The sequence below is a fragment of the Gorilla gorilla genome, chromosome 10, assembly GCF_029281585.2.
Source record: "Gorilla gorilla gorilla isolate KB3781 chromosome 10, NHGRI_mGorGor1-v2.1_pri, whole genome shotgun sequence".
Classification (NCBI taxonomy): domain Eukaryota; kingdom Metazoa; phylum Chordata; class Mammalia; order Primates; family Hominidae; genus Gorilla; species Gorilla gorilla.
The window spans coordinates 49,258,687-49,280,521 of NC_073234.2; the positions used below are offsets into that span (position 1 = coordinate 49,258,687).

At 53.4% G+C, this 21,835-nt stretch overlaps 2 protein-coding genes across 5 annotated transcripts in view; both read right to left on the reverse strand.

The window, feature by feature from the left end:
- Positions 1–8,753, reverse strand: part of SMIM41 (small integral membrane protein 41) — a 28,408-nt gene extending 19,655 nt beyond the window's left edge. Inside the window, exons 1-2 of the mRNA XM_031001025.2 lie at positions 8,235–8,753; positions 4,467–4,541 (exon numbers count right to left, since the gene is read on the reverse strand). Coding sequence (XP_030856885.1) covers positions 8,355–8,636 — 282 coding nt within the window. The 5' untranslated portion in view covers positions 8,637–8,753 and the 3' untranslated portion in view covers positions 4,467–4,541; positions 8,235–8,354. The remainder of the gene's footprint in view (positions 1–4,466; positions 4,542–8,234) is intronic.
- Positions 8,754–10,915: 2,162 nt separating this feature from the next.
- Positions 10,916–18,469, reverse strand: ATG101 (autophagy related 101). Of its 4 annotated transcripts, none has more exons than XM_004053158.3 (4): positions 18,171–18,469; positions 17,930–18,059; positions 14,514–14,841; positions 10,916–11,625 (listed from the first exon to the last, which is right to left on the reverse strand). In XM_004053158.3, exons 3-4 carry the CDS (start codon positions 14,763–14,765, stop codon positions 11,221–11,223), a joined length of 657 nt encoding a protein of 218 aa, XP_004053206.1. In that variant the 5' UTR covers positions 14,766–14,841; positions 17,930–18,059; positions 18,171–18,469; the 3' UTR covers positions 10,916–11,220. The 4 variants fall into 4 exon arrangements, with proteins under 4 accessions (XP_004053206.1, XP_004053207.1, XP_018894421.1 ...); XM_004053159.3 differs by having other exon boundaries at positions 18,340–18,456; XM_019038876.3 differs by having other exon boundaries at positions 14,514–14,766; positions 18,171–18,441.
- Positions 18,470–21,835: the final 3,366 nt, after the last annotated feature.

The following is a 21,835-nucleotide window of genomic DNA, read 5'->3' on the forward strand; positions in this document are numbered from 1 at the left end:
CCTTCCCCATCCGCACTAGCCTCTTGGTGTCCCTTCAGACACGCCAGGCTCATTCCCACCCCAGGAGCTTCCCGCCCCTCTGGCAGGAACACTGTGCCCCAGATCTTCCCTGGCTGGAGTCACCTCACAGGCCAGGTCTCAGCTCAAGTGTCACCTCCTTGGAGAGGCTTTCCCTGGCCACCTTCATGAAAGTCTCCCACAGGTCTCCATCCCGTCACTCTGCTGTCTTTCCGTTGCAGCACAATCACTCTCTGCAGGCACCTCATGCATTTGCTTACAGGTACACTGAAGGGCCCTTCCCACCAGCAAGTGCACAGGCTCTGTGGGACAGCGACCCCTCTGTCTCATGTACAACACATTCTCCAGTGCCTGGGACAGTAGCTGCTCAATAAATCTCTGTAGAATGGGTGGGCAGATTAACATGGCATTCAGGGGCCAGGTTAGGCTGGAGCTGCTGATTTCAGAGCCACGGGCCAAGAGGTGGCGATTTCCATCCAGGGAAGGGCAGGGAGCCCAGGGGAAGATCTAGGAGAGAGCCCAGAGGAACTTGGTGTTGGGACAGGAAAGAGGAAACCCTGGTACAAGACTCTCAAGGAGAGACGGGAGATGTCCCAAGGGCAGGCCTAGGAGCTGAGGGAGCCTGGATTCAACCCGGCAGGCGCTCCAGAGCCCCGGCGCCCAGACACTAAGGTGCCCTTCATCTCATTTGAGTGTTGCCAAGTGGGCATGATCACTATCTCATTTTCCTAAGGATGGAGAGGATTTAACTCACACAGCAAGTGGCAGACTCCGGGGGGAAGCCCCAGCAGTGTTCTTCTGGAATCCAAAGTCTCATCCTTTCCTGTTGATGGCACCGAGCTTCTTCGGGAGCTGCCACAGGAGCAGGAGGAGATCTGTGAGAAGGGGTCAGCCACAGCAGATGTGGCCAGGAGAGCAGCCGCTGGAGCAACCACCCAGGGGATCTGACGACCTGGCCGTCAGCTTAGCCGGGTGGAGGCCAGGCTGAAGAGGATGGAGACATAAACAGGAGGCAAGGAAGTGGGGACGGCAAGCGTGGGTAACTTTGGAGAAGTTTGGCTGTAAAGGCAAGTGAGACATAGGATAGTAACCGGAGGCGGCAGTGGGTGCAAAGAGCGCTATTTTAAGGTGGCAGAAACCGGAGTATGCTTGGACGTGACAGCCAGCAGAGGAGCAACTGAAGAATCGAGTTAAGGAGGAAGTGGGGTGGCTCAGCACCGGGGTGGAGGGGCTGCAGAGGCGGAGGCCCGGCCCTCCTCTGGCCACTTATTTTCCATGGGAAGTAGGAGGAGGAGAGGGCACCTGAGCAGAGTTGGGAGGTGGGAGGGTCAGGTTTGAAAGAGCAGGGAAGGCTTGCAGTAATGCAGCAGGAGAGGCAGCTGGCTGCAGCGAGGGCCAGGCAGTGGGACCCCGTGACCATTCTCAGTGCCATCAGTCTGCTCAAGGGTGTGATGTTCTTTGGGGGCACCCAGCAGCCTGGGTAAAAGTTCAAAGGACAGAGAGTTGAAGTCATCCAGGGATGAGGTTTCACTGGGATGGTTCTGTGGATGGAGTGAAGTTAGAACATGGGCAAGACAGTGACTGAGGTAATGAGCCAAGCAATCTACACTGGAAGTGGGGCAGCCGGGAACAGGCTGAGGGTCAGGGAGGAAGCAGAGGTAAAAGAGGTCAAGGGACCAGAGTGACAATGTCGGAGTGAGCAGGTTGAAAGAGTAGAAGGCATGGCCATAAAGCACAGCCTCTCAAGGAGGGATTCCAGAGAGGCTGCAGCTCTGAGCCAGGGCAGGTGGACACCCAGAGGAGCCGTGGGCGTGGGTGTGCGGCTGCAGCCTCAGCCTCTTGGCAGGACTCACAGAAGCCTCGTGGAAGTCAGCTGCGGCTAGGAAGGGCAGCCTGGCAGCTGTGGAGCAGGATGAGGATCCTTTTTGCATGTTTGTTTTATTTTTTTATTGTCTTATTATGCCTAGGTGAGACATGTGCCTGGGATAGCATTCATACAGCATGAAAGAGTATATTCTAATAAGTCTGTTCTTCGCCCTGCAGTGGGCTCACAGACCAGAGGCAACCACACCACCATCTTCCTCTGTATGGAGGTTTTCTTGGAGCCTGAGGGGTAGTGGTGGTTGCAGCTCAGATGGGCAGAAGGCTTCCCCACTTCTTCCTTCCAAGGTCCCAGGCTGCAGGTCCCCTCTCAGCACCCCAGAACTGCTCAGGGTATGGAGGCCCCTGGCCAACCCCTCAGTTTCTGAAATCCTCTCTTCCTCAACTGCCAAGAGAGCCCACTCCTCGGGCTCCCTCCCCCATCCCTGAGCACTCCTTGTCTGCTCCTGCCTTTAAGTGGTGGTCCAACAGGGCTGCGTCCTGCGTCCCCTGCCTTCTCGCCTCATTCTGATGCATTCCTGCAGCTTTACTTTCCACCTCCAGCAGCATCGGGGCTCAGAACTCTCTCTCCTGAACTCCAGTCCTATATACTCATTGTCCACCTGACAGCTCGCCTCCAACTCAAGGAGCCACAGCTGAGCTCATCAGCTGCCTGTCGCCCATGGCCCCATCAGCAGCAGACATGAGTTATCTCATGGCCACCCAGCATCTGTTCACCCCAAGACTGAACAGGCCCAGATTTGGTGCACAGACAGCCCTCTGCTTTGGACCCTGTGGTCTGTGGTGTTCCCTCCACCTCTACCCCAACCCAAGTACAGCATGTTACCAAAATCTAGAACATTCCATACTCTCAGCATAGTACTGTTTCAGGGTTAGCACAGAGTCAAACAGGCCCAATAGCGGCAAACCCCAGGGTTTGGCCCGAGTGACAGGGGAGAAGACCTCCCTCTTTCCTGATAGGTTTGAACCTGAGAGGCTTAAAGCCAATGTCCTGCCTCACATGGAGGCCGGGAACGCACACCATCAACACTCACAGTGCATTTTCTTGGCATGAGGTATGTGCCAAGCACCCTAAATGTGTGGATCTCACTTCATCCTAACAAAACATGGCACGAGCTAGGCCCTATTTTTCCCCACCCTAAAGAGGAGGGAATTGAGCCACAGAGAGGTTCAGGGCCTTGTCAGGCCATGCAGGTAATACCTACGGTGCCAGAATTCAAATCCAGACCATGTGATTCCAGAGTCCTTGCTCTCAACCACCAGGCTCTACTGCCAGAAGCCGACACAGGCAAGCAGAGCTACGAGAGGAGGGGAAACTGAGGTCTGCTCCCACCATGGAGCCCTGAATCATGCTGGGCCTGTGGCCAGAACCACCCTTCGACTTTTCAGTTACATGGGACAATACGCTCCCTTCTGCCTGAGCCAAATATAGTTTGGGTTTTCTATAAATTCAGACCAAAAAAGTTCTAACTGATAACACATCCTCTCAGTGGGTGGCACCACCGCACACACAGTATTCAGGCTGGAAACCAGAACATCGTCCTCCCCTCCTCCCTCTCCCTCATCCCTCACATCCAACCAGTGACCAAAGCTGGTGTCTCAGCCCTGGCCCTCTTCTTACCCCTGGTCCAGGCGACTATCATTTTTGTTGGGTTTTGACAACAGTCTCCTTGCCTCCTCTCTACTTCCAGCCTGCTATCCCCACCACAGACTTACCCCCAAGTTCTTTCAGATCCAGATCTTAACATGTCACTTCCCGTATGAAACCTTCCAGACACCTCACTGCTCCCGGGGTAAGCTCCAACTCCTGCCCAGTCTGGCCCTACCCACCACCCTGGTCACGCCTCCCTCACCCGCCCTGCCCCAGCCCCCCTGCTTCTGAAGCTCGCTGCTTCACACCTCCAAATCTCTGCCTGAAATGCTCTTGCCCTCTTCTTGCCAGGTAAATGCCCAGTGGTGATGCCACTTCCTCTGTGAGTTGTGCTTTGCTAATCCCAGCAGAGCTCTCACTCTCTGCTCTCGGCTCTTTCACTCTGGGCTCTTTTCATTGTCTACTTTAACTTCAGTTTTGTGAGCACCACTGTTTACTAGAATGTGAGCTCTTCAGGGACAGGGGTTCTGTCTTGTTTTTTTGTGGTTTTTTTTGTTTGTTTTTTGTTTTTTTGTGGTTGATGTTGTTGTTGTTTTGAGATGGAGTCTTGCTTTGTCACCCAGGCTGGAGTGTAGTGGCACGATCTCGGCTCACTGCAACCTCCGCCTCCTGGATTCAAGCAATTCTCTCCATTATAGGCATGCACCACCACGTCCAGCTAATTTTTGTATTTTTAGTAGAGATGGGGTTTCACCATGTTGGCCAGGCTGGTCTCAAACTCCTGACCTCGTGATCCACCTGCCTCGGCCTCCCAAAGTGCTGGCATTACAGGCGTGAGCCACTGCACCCAGCCCTGTCGTTTATCTCCTCATCCCCATGTCCCAGAGTATGCCTGGCACAGAGCGGTCACTCAGTAAATACTCATGGAAAAGAGAATAAAATGAGTGTTCCCAGGAATAGAGGGCTGGTTCTATACCTCTTCTCTCCTCTCCTCTTCTCTTCTCTCCTCTCTTCTTCTCTTCTCTCCTCTTCTCTTCTCTTCTTCTCCTCTCTAGGAATGGTCAGGTTCAGGGAAAATAATGATGCCACAGGATGATTACTATGCAGAAAGACTTTTTTCAATAAATAAGCATGTTACCTATTTGATCAATGACAAACCTATGATATTGTCACCTACATTTTATAAACTAAGAAACTGAGGTTTAGGAAAGTTTTGCAATCTAGAATTCCATGCACATGCTCACGATACCCACTCCCATCTCAAAGCCGAGGCTCAGGCTGGACTCTGATGAGACAGACCCCAACAGTGACTGGTTGAATGAAGCGGTGCTCTTGCCCACACTGGCCACAGGGGGACAGCCGAGTGCTGGCGTGAGGGTGGCTTTCTGCCCCACTTCACACCCACCCTCGGAAGATGTGGATCTGAAGGTGCAAGGGGAAAAGCCACCACTGAGGAGAGGCCAGGGGACAGGGGCTGGGGTTGCTACATCTGCTAGAAACAGGTAAAACTGGAGGGGAGTCGGGGAACAAACCACTAATTCCTAGAGTCAAAGGCTGGAGACATAGATCATAGACCTGAAGCTTGCATCACCAGCATATTTAATAACAGGCCACAGAAAGCGATGCAGCATTCCTGGATCGAGGGGGTGCTGCAGGCCTGCAAATGAGAGGCACTGACTTGCAGCAGGGGCCGGTCACTGTCAGACCATTGCTGCCTCACACCAAACAGTACAGGCGCTGCACTCATGTCCTCAGAGGCCAGAAGGCAGGGGGAACAGCCAGCACCTCCTGCACCAGGCATCCAGGATGTGTGGCCACTTCAGCGCCCAGGACATGCAGCAGGCCTCAAGCGGGCTGGGAGTGCAGGTCTCCCAGGTCCAGGCCCACACCAAGCACTTCCAGAGGTCCAGTAGAGCAGTTCAGAGGCAGCAGCTGGGTGCAAGGATCCCAGGTTGAGGTCTCACCACAAGCCAGGTATCTCCCAGTCTGTCATCTGCAGCAAGAATGGGCTGAAGGTGGCAGGGGATCCCCAGAGCGGCAGCAGGAGAGCAGGCTCTCTTGCTGGCAGACGATGTGGGGCTCAGGAATCTGTAGAGAGAGCCACCCCCGTCTTTGCTGCAGAGGGAGCTGCACTATGTGGAGACTGAGGAATGGACTCCATAAACCTCTCACAGGCTTTCCCAGCTTAGGGAAAATCTCAGGGGCTGGAGGAAGGTTAGGGCAAGATCTGAACCCATCAGCCGTCCCAGCCCTTCCCCTATGGACGGTGCAGGCTAAGTGAGCTGGCTAGGAGTTTGGGTGCCTGGCTTCTCTCCCTGGCACTCAGACCTGCACCCATCCCCCACATCTCACTCCCAGCTGGAGCCTGATGGGGTAACAGCAGCACCCACTTCCCAATTTTCCACATTCTTTCCTGCCCACTCAGCCTGACAGCCTTGACCAGGGTCAGAATTCCACAGCAAACATCTCAGTCCCTTCCCACAGGAACACTGAGGTCCCTGGCACACCCCACGCCCTGTCCTCCAAGCACTGGACTCAGGAACAGCAACAGGAGGAAGTTGGATGAAGAAAGCCTTTGCCCCCACCTCTACACCCCCGCCCCAGCCCTGTCCTGGGTGTGAGCAGACACAATGATGCTGGGGGCACAGCCCTTCCCGGCACCAAATCAATCTACACCCTCACACCACAGGAACTGGAGCCCAAAGGCCAAACGGAAGGTCATCAGCCTTCGGCCCTGATCCCTCGGCTCTGACCGCTTGGATTTTTTTCCACGGATGTTTATTCCAGCTGACCCTCTAAGCCCATCCCCCCTCAGGTTCAGGCCAGGAAAGCTGAGCCCAGCTGGCTGAGGAGCTGCTGCCGGCATCTGGAAGACTGCTCCCCACAGCAAGAAGGTAGGCAGGGCCCTGGGGAAGCAGGATGGGAAGGGGGCAGTGGCACAGGGGTTTGGGGGTCCATCCCTGATTTGCAAATGTATGAAGAGAGGCCGCGTTTTGCACCAGCATCTCAAAGAGTGATGAGAAAGCAGGGAAGGGAAGAGGACAGAGTGAGAGGGGCCCCCAAGTGCCAGAAGGGGGCCTGAACTTGGAATCAGGGCCCAGGGTCTGCTTCCAGCTCTGTCATTCATGTGAGCATGTCACTTACTGTTCTCCCACGTGTAAAAGGAAGGGGTTCCCAGTGATCTGGAGACCCTCTCTCCCAGCTGGGAAAGGAGAGGAGAGTATGGGGCCAGAGGGTGACAGGCAAGGCAGCTGGGTGAAACCGGGTACAATCAAGAGAGGAAGTTCCCACCCTCTCCCCCAGCAAAGGGAGGGGGGAATGTCCCCTGGGCCCAGCCCCCTGCCTGTGCCAGGTGCAGTAACAGACACACCACACACACGCCTCAGGGCCCTGGACAACCCTCCCTCCTAGGGGGTGGAGTGGGGGGAGCTGGGGGGGCCCTGAGGTGAGAAGTCTCTGGCTCAGCAAGGCCAGTGTGGTGCCGCTGCCCAGGATTAGTGCCAAATCCTGGGCTGCTGGGCAGGGATCACACGTCGTCGTTAGCTTCGCAGCTGCTTAGCTGCACCTGCCCACACCCTCCCGCTGCCCCTCACAGGCACTCAGCCTGACTCCTTTCTCGGATGGAAACTGGGACCCTGCCCTACCCCAGATAAGCAGGGGAGGGGCTCCAGAATCGGGGGAGGGGGGGCAAGAGAGGCCAAAGTCACCCCTGACAAACAAACACTCCCACCCACAGAAACCCCCAGGGCTCCTAGGTACAAAGCTGAACAGAGGGAAGGAACAGAGAAGGCCTCTCCAGCCCCTGTGGCTCTGTCCCAGGTGGCTTTCGCCTGTAGTTACCTTGTCCTCAGGCCATCCAGGCCCTTCCCTCCAGATGGCTCCTGTCCTTGGAGAGACAGAGCGAGACACCCAGACAGAGCCCCCACAGCTGGAAATCCTCAGCCCCACTTCCCGGAGCAGCGCTTCCGAGGCCCCCCAGCTGCGGGGAACCCTGCCATCCACACCCCCCAACACACACCACACAAAGCTCCTTGCTCTGGGCTACATCTACTCCCCCACCCCTCACCACCCCCTCCCCACGACCTGAGCAGGGTCCAGGGAAGGGCCTTCCACACACCTCCCCATTCCCCAGGGCCACCCAGGCCCCTGGATCTGCCCTCAAACATGACCACACTCCCCTCCCTGTCTCAAGAGGGAGGCCAGGCAAGGAATCTCCCTCAAGCACCCTCCCAGGGAAAAGGCTTCAGGAAGCTGAGGCCAAAGGCTGGAGCCATCTGCCTGTCTCCTCAGCCCGGTGGAGTGGGCAGTGCTGGGGCCCGCAGAGTTGGGCCTAGGACCTATAGAGGCTGGGGCAGATGCAGACCATGGAGGTGAGGGTGGGGGCTAGGGAAGAAGCCCCCAAAGCACACTGTGGCCTCCTGCCTCCACAACCACCCCACAGTTACACAGCAGCCTCTGTTCCTAGAAAAAGAACATAAGGCTGGAACACTTAAGATGGGAGGAGGGGGCCAGAGCTGCAGGAGACACAATCCCGGGCGGGGCGGCCTCCTCCTGATCCCGCACACCTGGGTGGGCTGCAGCCCCACCGGCCGTGGACTTACAGAGCTGGGAACCTGAGTCGCTGAAGAGCGACTCATTCTCCAAAGACAGGTGCCTTGCCGCGCCCCAAGAAGCCTCCTCAGTAAAGAAGCTACTGTAGCCCCCCGAACCCCCGCGCCCACACTCCCGCTACCCTCCCTCTCACCTGTGTGGGGCGCGCCGCTTCGGGTAAGGGGTCGGGACCGCAGCAGCCGTCGGGCATGCTCCGGACCGCTCGGAGTCAGGGGCTGCCTGGAGGCCGCGACCACCGAGCGCAGCCGGGCGCCTAGGAGTCGTCGTCGCCGTCCTCTCCGCTGGCACTGCCCGGCTCGGGCTCGCGGGACGCGCGCTGCTCGCGGGTCAGCAGCGCTGTCAGGCCCTGGGCGCGGAGGAGGAGGCCGCCGCCCAGGAACAGGACCCCGCAAAGCACCAGCAGGGACAGCACGCCAAGCACCACCGCCTGCACCGCGCGCGGCCCCTCGGGGGGCTCCGGCGGCGACACCGACTGGTTACAGCAGGAGCTCAGCCAGGCGGCCTGAGCCGCGGCGCCCGCCTGAGAGCCGTTCATGCTCCAGCGCCGGCTGCCCAGATGTGGCGGGATCGCCAGATGTGCGGGAGCCCAGACTGGCGGGCGGGCCGGCGGCTGCGTCGGGGAGGGAACCAAGGGGCGGACCGCAGGCGCCCTACGCCCCTACCCCTTGCGCAGAGCGCTCCGGCACTTCCTAGACAAAGAGCTCCAGCCGTTGTGGCTACGGCCCTTTCTCCATAGGCCCAGACTCCGGGCCTGCTGTATTTCTTCTCATCCCCAAGGCCCACAGGCACCCCCATGCAAGTCCAGTCAGCCAAAACCAGGAGCCCTGTCCCCAGGAGTCCCTCCCCTTCACAAAGTGGGCCAAGAGGTACACCTGGGCAGAGCCCTGAGAAGATCCTCAGATCCCATCCCAGCTGCAGGCTGGGGTGCTGCCCCTCTGAGCAGGACACAAGACAAAGGTGATTGTCCCCATTCTTGGGCTTTTTGTCCCTAGACCAAAGTTCTATGCTGCTAGGTGGCCCAGGTGGCTGCTGAGCCAGGAGGCACACGGGCAGCCATAAGGGTGAGTCCCACCCTTCCTCGTCCATCATCCCCTTCAGAAGCCTCCTGGGGCTGGACAAGCAGGCCAATGCCTCCTGCACACTCCACAGCAGGGAGACATTCGGGTACAGAAGAGCAGAGCAGAGCATGGGGAATTTAAGGCCCACCCCCACTCCTTTTCTCAGGCCCCATAGGCCAAGGAGAGTCACATTTACAGACCAATGGGAGAGCACAGATTTGATCCACCAGGACTGCAGTCCTGACCCTGGATAAATTAGTCCCCCACTTCAGAAAATCGCAATGCCATAAGGGAAGGGAATGCTACTGTCCCGTCTACTAGGGTAGCCCATTGCCAGCTAGGTGTCCCACAGCCAAGCCAGGGTGGGAGAGTGGAGCAGAGTCCAGCTGCAGAAAAGCAGAAAGACTGGAAAAGTGGACAGAGAAGCAAGACCCTCCTGCCAGGTCTACCAAAAAATTCTGTAGCAAGCCTTGAGTCCTCTTCTAAAAAATAAAGTCACTGCCAGTCAACCACCTGTACCAGTCACCTCAGAAGGGATTAGATTAGCTGATGGCTGTCTGGTAGGAAAACAGGAAGAGTCCCCAGACTGCAGCAGGCCAAGTGGGGGGTCACATGCTATCAAGGACTTGCTAGAAATTGGCCTTCTTCAACTATAAACCCCCCTCCTGAGTCCTCCAACTCTCTGATGCCCCAGAGATCAAGAGTAGAAACATCACGTGGCCAAGGGTGACTCGGAATGGGAAAAGCGCATTCCAAGTGCAAACACTTCCTGGTCATCCTGACTACCTACCCTGCTCCAGGACCATGGACAAGAGCCCCCACTCCCACCCCATTTCTCCCTCAGCATCCCTCCCTACACACAATTCATTTAGTCTGGTTAGAACCGGCTCAGAAGCAGCCAAAAAGCATTGTAAAACACGGACTGTATTGATGAGAGCATAGCACACAATGGGGGCTTGAGTATGGGGGTGCAGAAATGAATGTGAGTTACCGAGGCAATGGCAAGGGCCAGCCCAAGCTGGAAGAAGTGTCACCAGATGCCGGATAGTCTCAAGCTGGCCAATGTGTCTCCAGACACGACCCACATCAAATGACCTTTCTGGTGCACATGGGGATCTATGTGCTCTATGAAGACTGAGAAGATACTCTCTGGGGCCATGGTGAAGCAAGACCAGACAACACAAAGGCCAGGGATGTCACAGCTTCCTTAGAAAAGGTGGAGATAACACAGGAACAGAAAACCAAATACATGTTCTCACTTATAAGTGGGAGCTACATGATGAGAACACATGGACACACAGCGGGGAACAAGGCACACTGGGGCTTTTTGGAGGATGGGAAGAGGGAGAGGATCAGAAAAATAACTAATGGGTACTAGGCTTAATACCTGAGTGATAAAATAATCTGCAAAAGTTTACAAAATAAAAAAAAAGGAAAGTGAGTTTGGAAGTGTTGAAATAGGGAGTCGATTGGTGGGGGGAAAAAGGAGGAGCAGCTCAGTCACATCCAAAAGCAACAGACCCTCACCCTACAATGCACCTTCCTTCATGAGACTGGCTATAGCCACATCTGGGTAACACCTGTTTTGTGTGAATATCCAGCCAAGTGCAAAATCTGTCCATTTTCATACACCTTTAATCCCATCCACCCACCCCCCTCATCTTGGAGCAATGCCCTCAACACACACCTGTGTCCTCACAGGAATGCCAGAAAGTGTTAACACGTCGGGGCAGACACAAGACAAGGGAGAGATGGCTCAGCCCAAACTCATGTTCTCAACTTTATTCCCCATCCCAGTGGTGGCTCTTCTGTACAGTGGAGAAAGAAGGGGGACCCCACCAGGGCTATGGAGAGACAGTAGAGGCAGGACTGAACCGTCAGCAAAGATTAAAAGGATGACCAGAGGCTGGCAACCACAAAACCAAGATGCCAGCGGGGGCTGCCCCTTCCAAGTCTCACCAATGACCCAGAGCAGGTTCCAGAGCCCAAAGGCCCAATAGTACAATTCCCAAAAGCCAAGGTCTGGGAGCCATCAAGGAGCTCCCAGAGATCCAGCGACGCTCAGAGGGCAAGGGTGTCTTTGATGAGCCTGCGCATGGTGGTGGTGACTGAGGTGCCCAGGGCATCAGTGATCTGGAAGGAGATCTTGTAGAGGTAGGGCTGCACGTCCCGCAAGCCTGTGTCAAACACGTTATCCACCTCCGACTGTGTGGGCATCTTGGGCAAGTACTCATGCCGATTCATCACCTCCACGATGTTGATGATCTTCTCGCAGAGTTTCTCACCCACCTTCTCTCGGCAGATCTGCCGCTCCTGCTCCGTGGCCAGGGCTACCACATGCACCTTGACCGTCCACACTTCCCATGGGATGCACTCGTCTGAGAAAGGCCAGCGAGACTTCTTCTTCTGGTAGAACTCCAAGGACATCTGCCCTAGCCCATCGCCACCGGAGTTGCGCAGTGCATCCTGGGAAGAAGGGAACGAATGAGCAAGCCAAGGCCTCTGAGTTCCCACCTGTGAGGGCCTGCTTCCCACACCCCAGGGAATTATGCTCTCTTAGCTCTAGTCATCATCCAAGCATGGCAAGGAAACAAGACTGGGAGAGGGTAAACGATTTGGGTTTAGTGACACAGCAAACTGCCAGCCTGAAATTGTGTAGTTCAAGCAAACCAATAAAATCTGTCTCCAAGCCCAACTCCTCCAGCTTGGTGAAGAACTGATATTACAGGAATAACTACTGGTCTGCAGGCACGTCTTCTGTGCTAGGAACTTAACACACACAATCCCACTGGCTCCTCCCAACAACCCCATGAGCTTTCACCATGGCACGATGAGGCTTAGAGAAGTAAGGTAACTTGCGAGAGTCACATGCCTATGGATGACTGGACCAGGGTTTGAATCTGGATTGTCTGATTTCTAAATCCTTGCTTTTTCACCTTTACATTGCATCAAGGGCCTCCTCCTTCCACACCACCCGTTTAGCCCATATCCTTCAAAATGTTCTAATCACCTCGTCAACATTTCCCTCTTCCCCTGTAAACTCTATTTGTCTTCTCCACTGCCAATTAAACATAATTCTTTTGATATTTTTTAAAGAAACTGGGTCTTACTCTGTCACCCAGGCTGGAGCAATCGTGGCTCACTGCAGCCTCGGACTCCTGGGCTCAAGCGATCCTCCCACATTAGCCTCCTGAGTAGCTGATACTACAGGCACACTTGGCTAAGTTTTAATTTTTTTTATTTTGTTAGAGACGGGGTATTGTTACGTTATCCAGGCTGGTCTCGAACTCCTGGGCTCAAGCAATACTCCTGCTTCAGCCTCCCAAAGTGCTGGGATTACAGTCACAAGCCACTGCGCCCAGTTCACAGTCTCTTTTATGAGCTAAGGAAGAGGGAACTGTAGAGCCCAGTGGTCCTTGCTCAAAAAGAGGGAAACCAAGCAACAGAATGGGGAAGGGAAGTTGAAGGACAGACCAGACCTGGCACTTCTCCCTCTTCTCCCCTGAGAAGCAAACAGGACCATCCAGTCCAATGATTCTGCCCTTGCCACCCCATGGGTGTGAGTGGCCCCATACTCCTCTTCCTAGGGCAGCCAGGACGCTGAAGTTCCTTTCCATCTGAGTTAATACCAACCCAGAGGGTAAGGATGCCTGAAATCCTGAACCACACTCATCAGGGAAGAGGCTCTCCTTCACTGACAAACCAAGGTCAAGTAACCTTGAATGGCTAACGCATCTGTAATGTTTACTGTGTGCCAGGCTCTGTTCCAAACACTAGGCATATTTGACTTATTCAGTCCTTGCAGTGCACACACCCTTTGAAGCAAGCAAGATTATTACTGCAATTTTGAGTGGAGCCACTAGCCCAAGGTCACACACTTGCTGGGTGGCAGACCCCAGCTCCAAAGCCCATGCTCTTCACCACTCTGCTCCACCTGCCTCTCATGGACACCTGGAGGACACAGGGCTGAGTGCTGCTGCTGCTCTTAAGGGTGACTAGGAAACCACTTATGAACTTGCCCTTTCTGGGTTTGGCGGGACAATGAGAGACAGCTTTCACCTGACACTGGGCAACACCCTGCAATGAGCACACAGTACCCAGCACAGAGAAGGGCTCTGCAAATATTTATGGAATGAAAGTCAGACACACAGCTCCCCCGTGTTCTAACCCCAGAGCAGATGCCTTTAGGCTCATGCCAGTAATTCAAGACCAGCCTTTAGTTCAAGACCAGCCTGGGCAACACAGTGACACCCCATCTCTACAAAAAAAATTATTTTTTTTTTGGAGACAGGGTTTTGCTCTGTCACCCATGCTGGAGTACAGTAGCGTGATCATGGCTCACTGCAGTCTCGAATTCCTAGGCTCAAGCAATCCTCCCACCTCAGCTGCTCGAGCATCTGGGACTACAGGCATGTGCCACCACGCCCCACTAATTTTTGTATTTTCTGTAGAGACGGAGTTTCGCCATGTTTCCAGGGCTGGTCTTGAACTCCTGGGCTCAAGCAATCCGGCCATCTCAGCCTCCCAAAGTGCTGAGACGACAGGCGTGAGCCACCAGGCCTGGCAAAATAAATCTTCAAAAATTAGCCGGGCATGGTGGTGGTGGTGTACACCTGTGGTCCCAGCTGCTTGGAAGGCTGCAGTGGAAGGACTGCTCGAGCCCAGGAGTTCAAGACTGGGGTGACATAGTGAGACTGTGTCTCAAAAAAAAAAAAAGGAAGAAAGAAAAATTATCTTTGCTACTTTAAAATTTAAAAGTACGCACTCAATGAAATGGTCAAACACTGTGACTCTGAACAAAGACCAGAGGAGAAGGCACACTACCACTCCCACCTCCTGAGGTGACCAACAGCAGCAGCCGGCCGTGTCCCTTCCACATCTTTCTCCTACCCAGGCACACAATGCCACACCGCCAAAAGGGACACTCCCATCTTGGATGGCAGCCACCTGAACCAAGCAAGTCGTCCTCTGGGGGAGTTTCATGTGGGAAAGGAAAAGTGGAAGCAGAAGCAGAGAGAGCTGTAGCCAGAGAGGTCAAGACCACAGAAGCAAGGATGGCCCCAGGGGACCTGGCCGCCAACACTGCTCAGCTTCCTGCTCTCCCTTTTCCCCCAGGCACATTTATGAGTATCTCCCTCCCCCACCACACACACACACACACACACACACACACACACACACACACACGCGTGCGCCCGCGCGCCCTCCCCTGAAGAGGAGCTCTCAACACGTCTGTTTCTCAGAATCTGAAAGAACCCGATTCACACACTCAGGAAGAGAAGGCTGGTTCAACACCAAGCTGGGGTGGAGGAGCACTCGAGGCCCCCCTGCCATCTGCTATGCCACACCCTTACCTTGAACTCCCCGACAACCTTGCGCAGGGCACGATCCAGTTCCTCAGAAGAGACACGCACGTAAGTGAAGTCGATGAAGTCACAGTCAACATCCTGGGTGCCCACGGTGCCAATGGAGTAGGTGCCCTCCTTCTTGTAGTGGAACTTGCCTGTGCTGCGGTGCAGAAGCACCGTGTGCAGCACAGCCAGCATGGCCTCCTCCACCTGCCGCCCCTCCACCGACACCTCCAGCACCTCCGAGCGACAGTTCATCCTGCAACCAGTAACCCACACCAAGGTGGGGAACTAGGATAAAGACAGGGGATCTTCACCCTACCCAAGGGCCACCCTGCAAAAGGAGCCCAGGTCAGAATGCTGACAAGAATAGTCCACGTGTTATCTGCTCACTTCCTTCTAGGCTCAGCTCAGCCTCTGCCTCCACTGGCCCTTCTCTGCATTTTGGCAGCACACACTATCAAAGAATCATCAACTCTCAGGATCAGAAAGTGCAAGAGCTTCAAAGTTATCAGTCCAAATGACAGGCTGGGATTCCATTTTACAGCCTTCAATGTGTTACAGCAGATGCTCACTGTGCAACATTTGTCAGGTACTAGACATCAAAGGCAAGCACGGCCCCTGCCCTCAGGCTGACAGGATGAAGAAAAAGCACGCAACTAAACATTATCACCACGGAGAGAGTACAGAGTGGGAGTAAGAAGTACAGAAAGATTGGAGTCTGATTTCCTGGGACCTTGAATGAACAGGTTAAGGCATTTGGACTCTGTCCTAAAAGCAGCGAAGAGTCAATGCATCACTAAGCCAAGATCAAATCTGTGCATCAAAAAAGTACCTCTAGGCCGGGTGTGGTGGCTCACATTAATCCCAGCAACTTGGGAGGCCGAGGCAAATCACTTGAGCTCAAAAGTTCAAGACCAGCCTGGGCAACATGATAAAACCCCATCTCTACCAAAAATACAAAAAATTAGCTGGGCCTGGTGGCAGGCGCCTGTAGTCCCAGTTACTTGAGGGGCTGAGGCAGGAGGATAACTTAAATGTGGGAGGCTGAGGCTGCAGGGAGCTGAGATCATGCCACTGTGCTCCAGCCTGAGTGACAAAGCGAGACCCTGTCTCAAAAAAAACAAAAATACAAAGCAATAAAATAAATTAAAAAAAAAAAGACAAGTACCTTTGGCTAAAGGGCAAAGAATGGCTCTAAACCGTATTGGGGTCACAAACTGCTCTGAGAAGTGAATGAAGCCATGAAGGCTGGGCTTTAAAAACATGACTCTCACACACACGCATATACCAAATCTCACTTATTTCTAGAGACACCCACATCCACAGACTCCAGGGTAAAAACTTGTGGATTTAAGGCACAAAGGCTGGGCACGGAAGTCAGTTAAAGACCACTACAGTAGATGTAGTTACAGAAGCAGCATAATCAGGTGTGGGCGGTTTTTCATGTCCTACAGTCCTGGGTTTGAATCCCACCTCATCTACATCTTGCTCTGTGATCTTAAGCAAATCACTCAACCTCTCTGAACTTCTTATCTGTAAATGGGGATAGTAGTGAGAATTAAGGTAACACATGTAAAATACAGTAGAAAAGTGGTTAAAAACGATGACTTGAAAGCCAGACAACCTGGAATGGAACTCCAGCTCTGCCACTTGCTCCATGCTCATGATCTTGGGCAAGCCGCTTAACACCTATCTGCCACATACACAAAAGAGATGATAATGGCTACCTTGAAAGGGTTGAGGGCTGAATGAGCTAGCATGTATAAAACACTTAAATAAGTACCTGACAAATGGTAAATATCCACTAAGTATTAGCTGCTATAATTCATTATTACATTGTTACTGCCAAGAGATGATGCAAGGCTATACCACAGCAGTGGTAGAGAGAGTAGGAAGGAGAGAACAAGAGACTTGAGAACTAGAACATAATAACTAAATACATGCCCAGAGGGAGAGGGAACTTCAAGTTCCTTATAACTCAAGAGTATTCAGCTTGCAAACCTCCCCTGACTGGGAATTCACTAGCTCTCACAACAACCAGTCAATGCTCAGGAAGTTCTATTCAGTTATTCTGATTTATTTATTTATTTTATTTATGAAATGGGGTCTCACTCCATCACCCAGGCTGCAATACAGTGACACAATCTCTACTCACTGCAACTTCTGCCTCCCAGGCTCCCATCCCTGCCTCCCAAGCAGCTGGGAACACAGGCAAACACCACCACACCTGGCTAATTTTTTGTATTTTTGGTAAAGAAAGGGTTTTGCCATGTTACCCAGGCTGGTCTCGAACTCCTGAGCTCAAGAGATCCACCCGCCTCGGCCTCCCAAAGTGCTGGGATTACCGCACCCAGTCCAGTTATTCTTTCTGCTGAAGAATCTGTCTCTTAGTGCTTCAAACCACTTTTAGTTTTAGTTTTGGTACCCAAAGCCACACAAAATAAGTCTCACCTCTTTTCCACAAGTGAGTTTTTATTTAGGGGCAGCAATTCCACCACCCCCTCACCCTTTCTACAGGCTGAAGTTCCCCAGTCCTCAAAAACATGTCTGTTCCACATCACATCTTATCTGCATGGAATCCTAGCAGCTCTCCTCTAAGTATATTTCACTCATCTGGTTGACAGATGGCGAATATAAAAAGTATATTTCAGTTTGTGTCTGCCCCTTTTAAACTGTTGCTCAGCACAGGATACAGGGCAACGGTCTGTGGACTGCACAGAGATCAGGCTAGCTCTGCCTCTCAGCTGGCGATCAGCTCGCGTCTACCTGTACTATCAAGCACCATCACGTTTTGTTTTTGTCTCTACCACTAGGCAAACAATTCCTATATTCTGCTTATAGGGCAGAGACTATATTCTATTCATCACTATAACGGTAATTCCTAGTACCTTCTACAAAACAACTGCTCAATTCATCCCAACCCAGGAATTCCAGGTTCTGCCAGGGGTTGCTGGATTAGTTTCTCCTACATGCTTGGATCAAGAATGAGAAGGGCTCTCTTGCTCGTTTTGCCCTCCAGTTTTACTCCATCCAGCAGTTTTCTTCCCATCTAGAGACTCCCGGCTCTGGTCCGGCTCCCTTTCTTCCACGACTTCTCCCTCTTATGTCCCCCGCAATCGTTCACACAAGCCACACATCTCACTTGTGCCCCAAGCCTGGGCTCCTCCCTCATTCTACGTGCTATTTTAGGATCCACTCCTCCAAGAAGTCAGTCCTGACCAACCCCATTCTCCTTCCCACAGCAGCCACATTTGGTCTGTGAAAACCTTGTTGTCCCCTGCCCCACACAGTAAGCAGTGAGCAGCAGGGCCCACCAGAGTAGGGTCTGGAAAGTCTCGTCCCTCTTGTCCCCCCCAGTGGCAGAGGCTAACAGCCGCCTTCTCAAGCCTGGCTGGAGAACAGGGTGCGCCCATTCCCACCTTGAGTGTAGAGTTTGGAGCACGGATTCCTCAAGCTCGGCTCATGCCCTTCCTCCTCCTCCTCACGCCCTGGTGCGACCTCCGCAGGTACGCTTCAACCTCCGCACGGCGCTGCGCCACAAGAGACCAGCTAAAAGCAAAACCAGAAAGCTTACTTGGCTCCATATCAAGAGACTCGGGACGGACGCAGGAAGCAATTCCCGCCAGGGTCCCGTACCCCCCGCCGTCACTACGCGCGAACCTCCACAGTCCACGTAACCAGGGAGGAACGGACTCCTCGGGTGTCGGGGGCGGCGCCCCGCGCCCAGGCTGGCTGGACTCGGAAGCTGGAGGAGCGCCCGCGTTCCACTGCCCCGGGGGATGCCCACGCCGGCACAGGAGAGGGGGCACACGGTTAAAACAGCTCCCACCTCCCCCAACCACAGTCCACGACCGGCCTCTCAGATGCCACCACTCTCCCGGCAGGCTCCAGACCACCTGGGTCGGAGGCTGAGCCGGGACCGGAAGCCGCTCTGCCCCCCGCGCGCCGGGAAGCTCACCAGATCCCACGGCCCCGGAGGGGGCACCTGCCCAGCTCGCCGGGCCCCCGCACGCATGTAGCCGCCCACAACATCCGCATAGTCACAGAAGCACACGCAGATAGTCATGCGTTGCTCTCTGATCTGGGGGCTGCTCCTTTCGTGGTTATATCTCGGATTTTAAGAGTTGATGGTGATGAAGATCCCCCTCATGTGGACGAGTCCATTCAGCCCACCACCGAGAACGCTGTGGTGTTTCGGCACGTACAACTCACTTCCGCCATAGAGACTGGAGGGAAGGAGGAGCCCTACGGGCTCTCGGCCGCCTCCCTAGGCCGAGCGGAGTCATCGGCGGCGAGCCTGGCCGGGAGACGCTGACGCGGTGCCCAACTCAGTCCGGACTGAGAGGTCTGGAAGGAACACTGATCACCGCAAGATGAGGGGCGTACCCCGTAGAGAGAGGTCCTGGAGATGAGCCCACACCGCTGTACTGCAGGACGCCCAGTGGATGGCAAAACTTGAGTTTGTTCAATGTGCGTAATAGACGGGATCCCTGGCCCTCCACCCACACAGATGCTGGAGAAAGGGGCTTCATCTCTCAATGCTGCCTTTATGCAGCAGCACTACTTGATACCCCATGGTGACCAATCTGGTGACAGTCCTTCGGAGGCTAGTAATTCGGCCATTGCTTCTCTGCGTGACCCTCAACATCACTCATCCTTTCTGATGCTCTCTATAAACAGGTGGCTGTTGTGAGGATCACAGGAGATAACTCATATGAAAGATTTTTGTGACCTGTAAAGTCTAATATGAATACAAGTGTATTTTTAGTGCTGTGTAACTTCCTGGAGCGCATTTGGTTCTCCATGTAGATTGTAAGCCCAGAGCAGACAGGGCTTCGAGAGCTCGGTTAATGCACCCACCTCCAATAGGAGGCAGTCTTTTTTTTTTTTTTTTTTTGAGACGGAGTCTCGCTCTGTCGCCCAGGCTGGAGTGCAATGGCGCTATCTCGGCTCACTGCAAGCTCCGCCTCCTGGGTTCACGTCATTCTGCCTCAGCCTCCCGAGTAGCTGGGACTACAGGCGCCCACCACCACGCCCGGCTAATTTTTTTTGTATTTTTTTTAGTAGAGACGGGGTTTCACCGTGTTAGCCAGGATGGTCTCGATATCCTGACCTCGTGATCTGCCCGCCTCGGCCTCCCAAAGTGCTGGGATTACAGGCGCGAGCCACCGCGCCCGGCCAGGAGGCATTCTTAAGGTGTTAGCTGGGGATTACCATGCTCATTTTCTGGCCATTGGGGTGCCTCACGCCTGTGATCCCAACATTTTGGAAGGCTTAGGACAGAGCATCACCTGGGGCCGCGGGTTCAAGACCAGCCTGGTCGACATAGTGAGACTCCCATCTTTAAAATAAAAATTAAAAAATTAGCTCGGCGTGTTGGTGTACCCCTGTAGTCCCAGCTACTTCAGAGGCTGAGGTGGAGGATCACCTGAGCCCAGGAGGTTGAAGCTGCAGTGAGCTATAATCACGCCACTGCACTGCAGGCTGAATGACAAAACAAGATCATGTCTCAAAAAGAAAAAAAAAAAGTCGGGTGTGATGGCTCATGCCTGTAATCCCAGTACTTTGGGAGGTCGAGGCTGATGGATCACTTGAGGTCAGGAGTTTGAGACCAGCCTGGCCAATATGGTGAAACCTCATCTCTACCAAAAATACAAAAACAAAAAAAAGGCAGGTGTGGTGTCAGGCACCTGTAATCCCAGCTACTTGGGAGGCTGAGGCAGAAGAATTGCTTGAACCTGGGAGGTGGAGGTTGCAATGAGCTGAGATTGCACCACGGCACTCCAGCCTGGGCAACAGAGAGAAACCCTGTCTAAAAAAAAAAAAAAAAAAAAAAAAAAAAAAAAAAAAAAAAGCTGATTTTTCTAACACATGCTTTTATCTCCCAAAACGATAATAGATAACATTTATTAGGTGGAATAGAAAGGTCATGATTTTAAATACCATATATATGTACATATAAATTTAAACCTGATACTAATCAATCCTGCAATATAGATAAGAAATTGGGCCGGGCATGGTGGCTCACGCCTGTAATCCCAGCACTTTGGGAGGCCGAGGCAGGTAGATCATTTGAGGTCATGAGTTCGAGACCAGCCTAACCAACATGGTGAAACCCCGTCTCTACTAAAAATACAAAAAAAAAAAAAAAATAGCCAGGCTTGGTGGCACACACCTGTAATGCCAGCTACTCCAGAGGCTGAGTCAGGAGAATCGCTTGAACCGGGGAGGCAGAGGTTGCAGTGAGCAGAGATCACACCACTGCACTCCAGCCTGGTGAAAGAGCGAGACTCCATCTCAAAAAAAAAAAGAAAAAGAAAGTGACTGGGGAGAGGTTAAGTAAGTGGCCCAAGGTCATTCTGTAAATAACAGAGCCTTGAGTTCAAATCCAAAGCTCTTTGCCACTATGGGAGCTCTCTTTCTGGCTGGCTTCTTCAGCCAACTCTCTCCTATGTACCACCACTCTCCAATACACCCCCACCCACCAGTGGTGTCCTGATAAATGCTTCACACCTGCTCTCTGGTAGGGGAAATGCCTTGATTTGTAGCATTTGCCCATTTCCTATCATAGGTGATTTCAAACTACAAGACATCAATGAATGCAGAGTCCAGAACGGATGGATGATTGCATCTTGATCGTCAAGGTTAAAATCAGCCCTTGAGGGCCAGTGCCAGCTGGCTCCAGCACACCACTGTCACCACCTCACCCTTAGGCTTCCCCCTCCCATTCAGTTCTTCGAAACCTGGCTGCACAAGCTCCTCCTCAGGCTGGCCTTTCCCCCATCATCTGTTCCCTATCCTCTTTCCTTCCTCCCCACAGTTCTGCCCTTTTTCAGCCCTTGCCTCTTATCCCAGGTGTGGGTGCCTCTCCTGGGAGAAAGAGAAAGCTGCCTGCCCTACAGACCAGCAACCTCTTCGGGAGGCTGCACAAAACCAGAAGGCAATCAGGAGGAAATATTGAGAGGGAAGGGTCTGTAAGGAGCTGAGAGAGGGACCAAGGGAGGTTGGAACCAGTCCTGGAGTGGAGGAGGTGCCAGAGCCCATCCCCAGAGACTGCCAGTGAATAAGGGAAGTGACTGATCTCTCTGGCCATCCACACACTCCACCTCAGCCCTTTGCGACCACTAGCCTGACATCATCATCATCATCATCGTCATCACTACTACCAATCATTGAACCTTGATAGGTACAATGCCAGCACTCATAGGCCCTATTGTGCTGATTTTTCCAACTACCTTTCAAGGTAGATACAGTCCACCTCCCCGACACTCCACTCTCTGATTTACTTGATATTATAACTGAAGCCCAGTCATACATAGTGATGC

Coding starts and splice junctions, on each gene's coding strand:
- ATG101 (XM_004053158.3), bottom strand. CDS start 14,765: ATGAACTGTCGCTCGGAGGTGCTGGAGGTGTCGGTGGAGGGGCGGCAG. Junction 11,626..14,513: donor AGGTTGTCGGGGAGTTCAAG/GTAAGGGTGTGG, acceptor CCTTCTTCCCAG/GATGCACTGCGCAACTCCGG.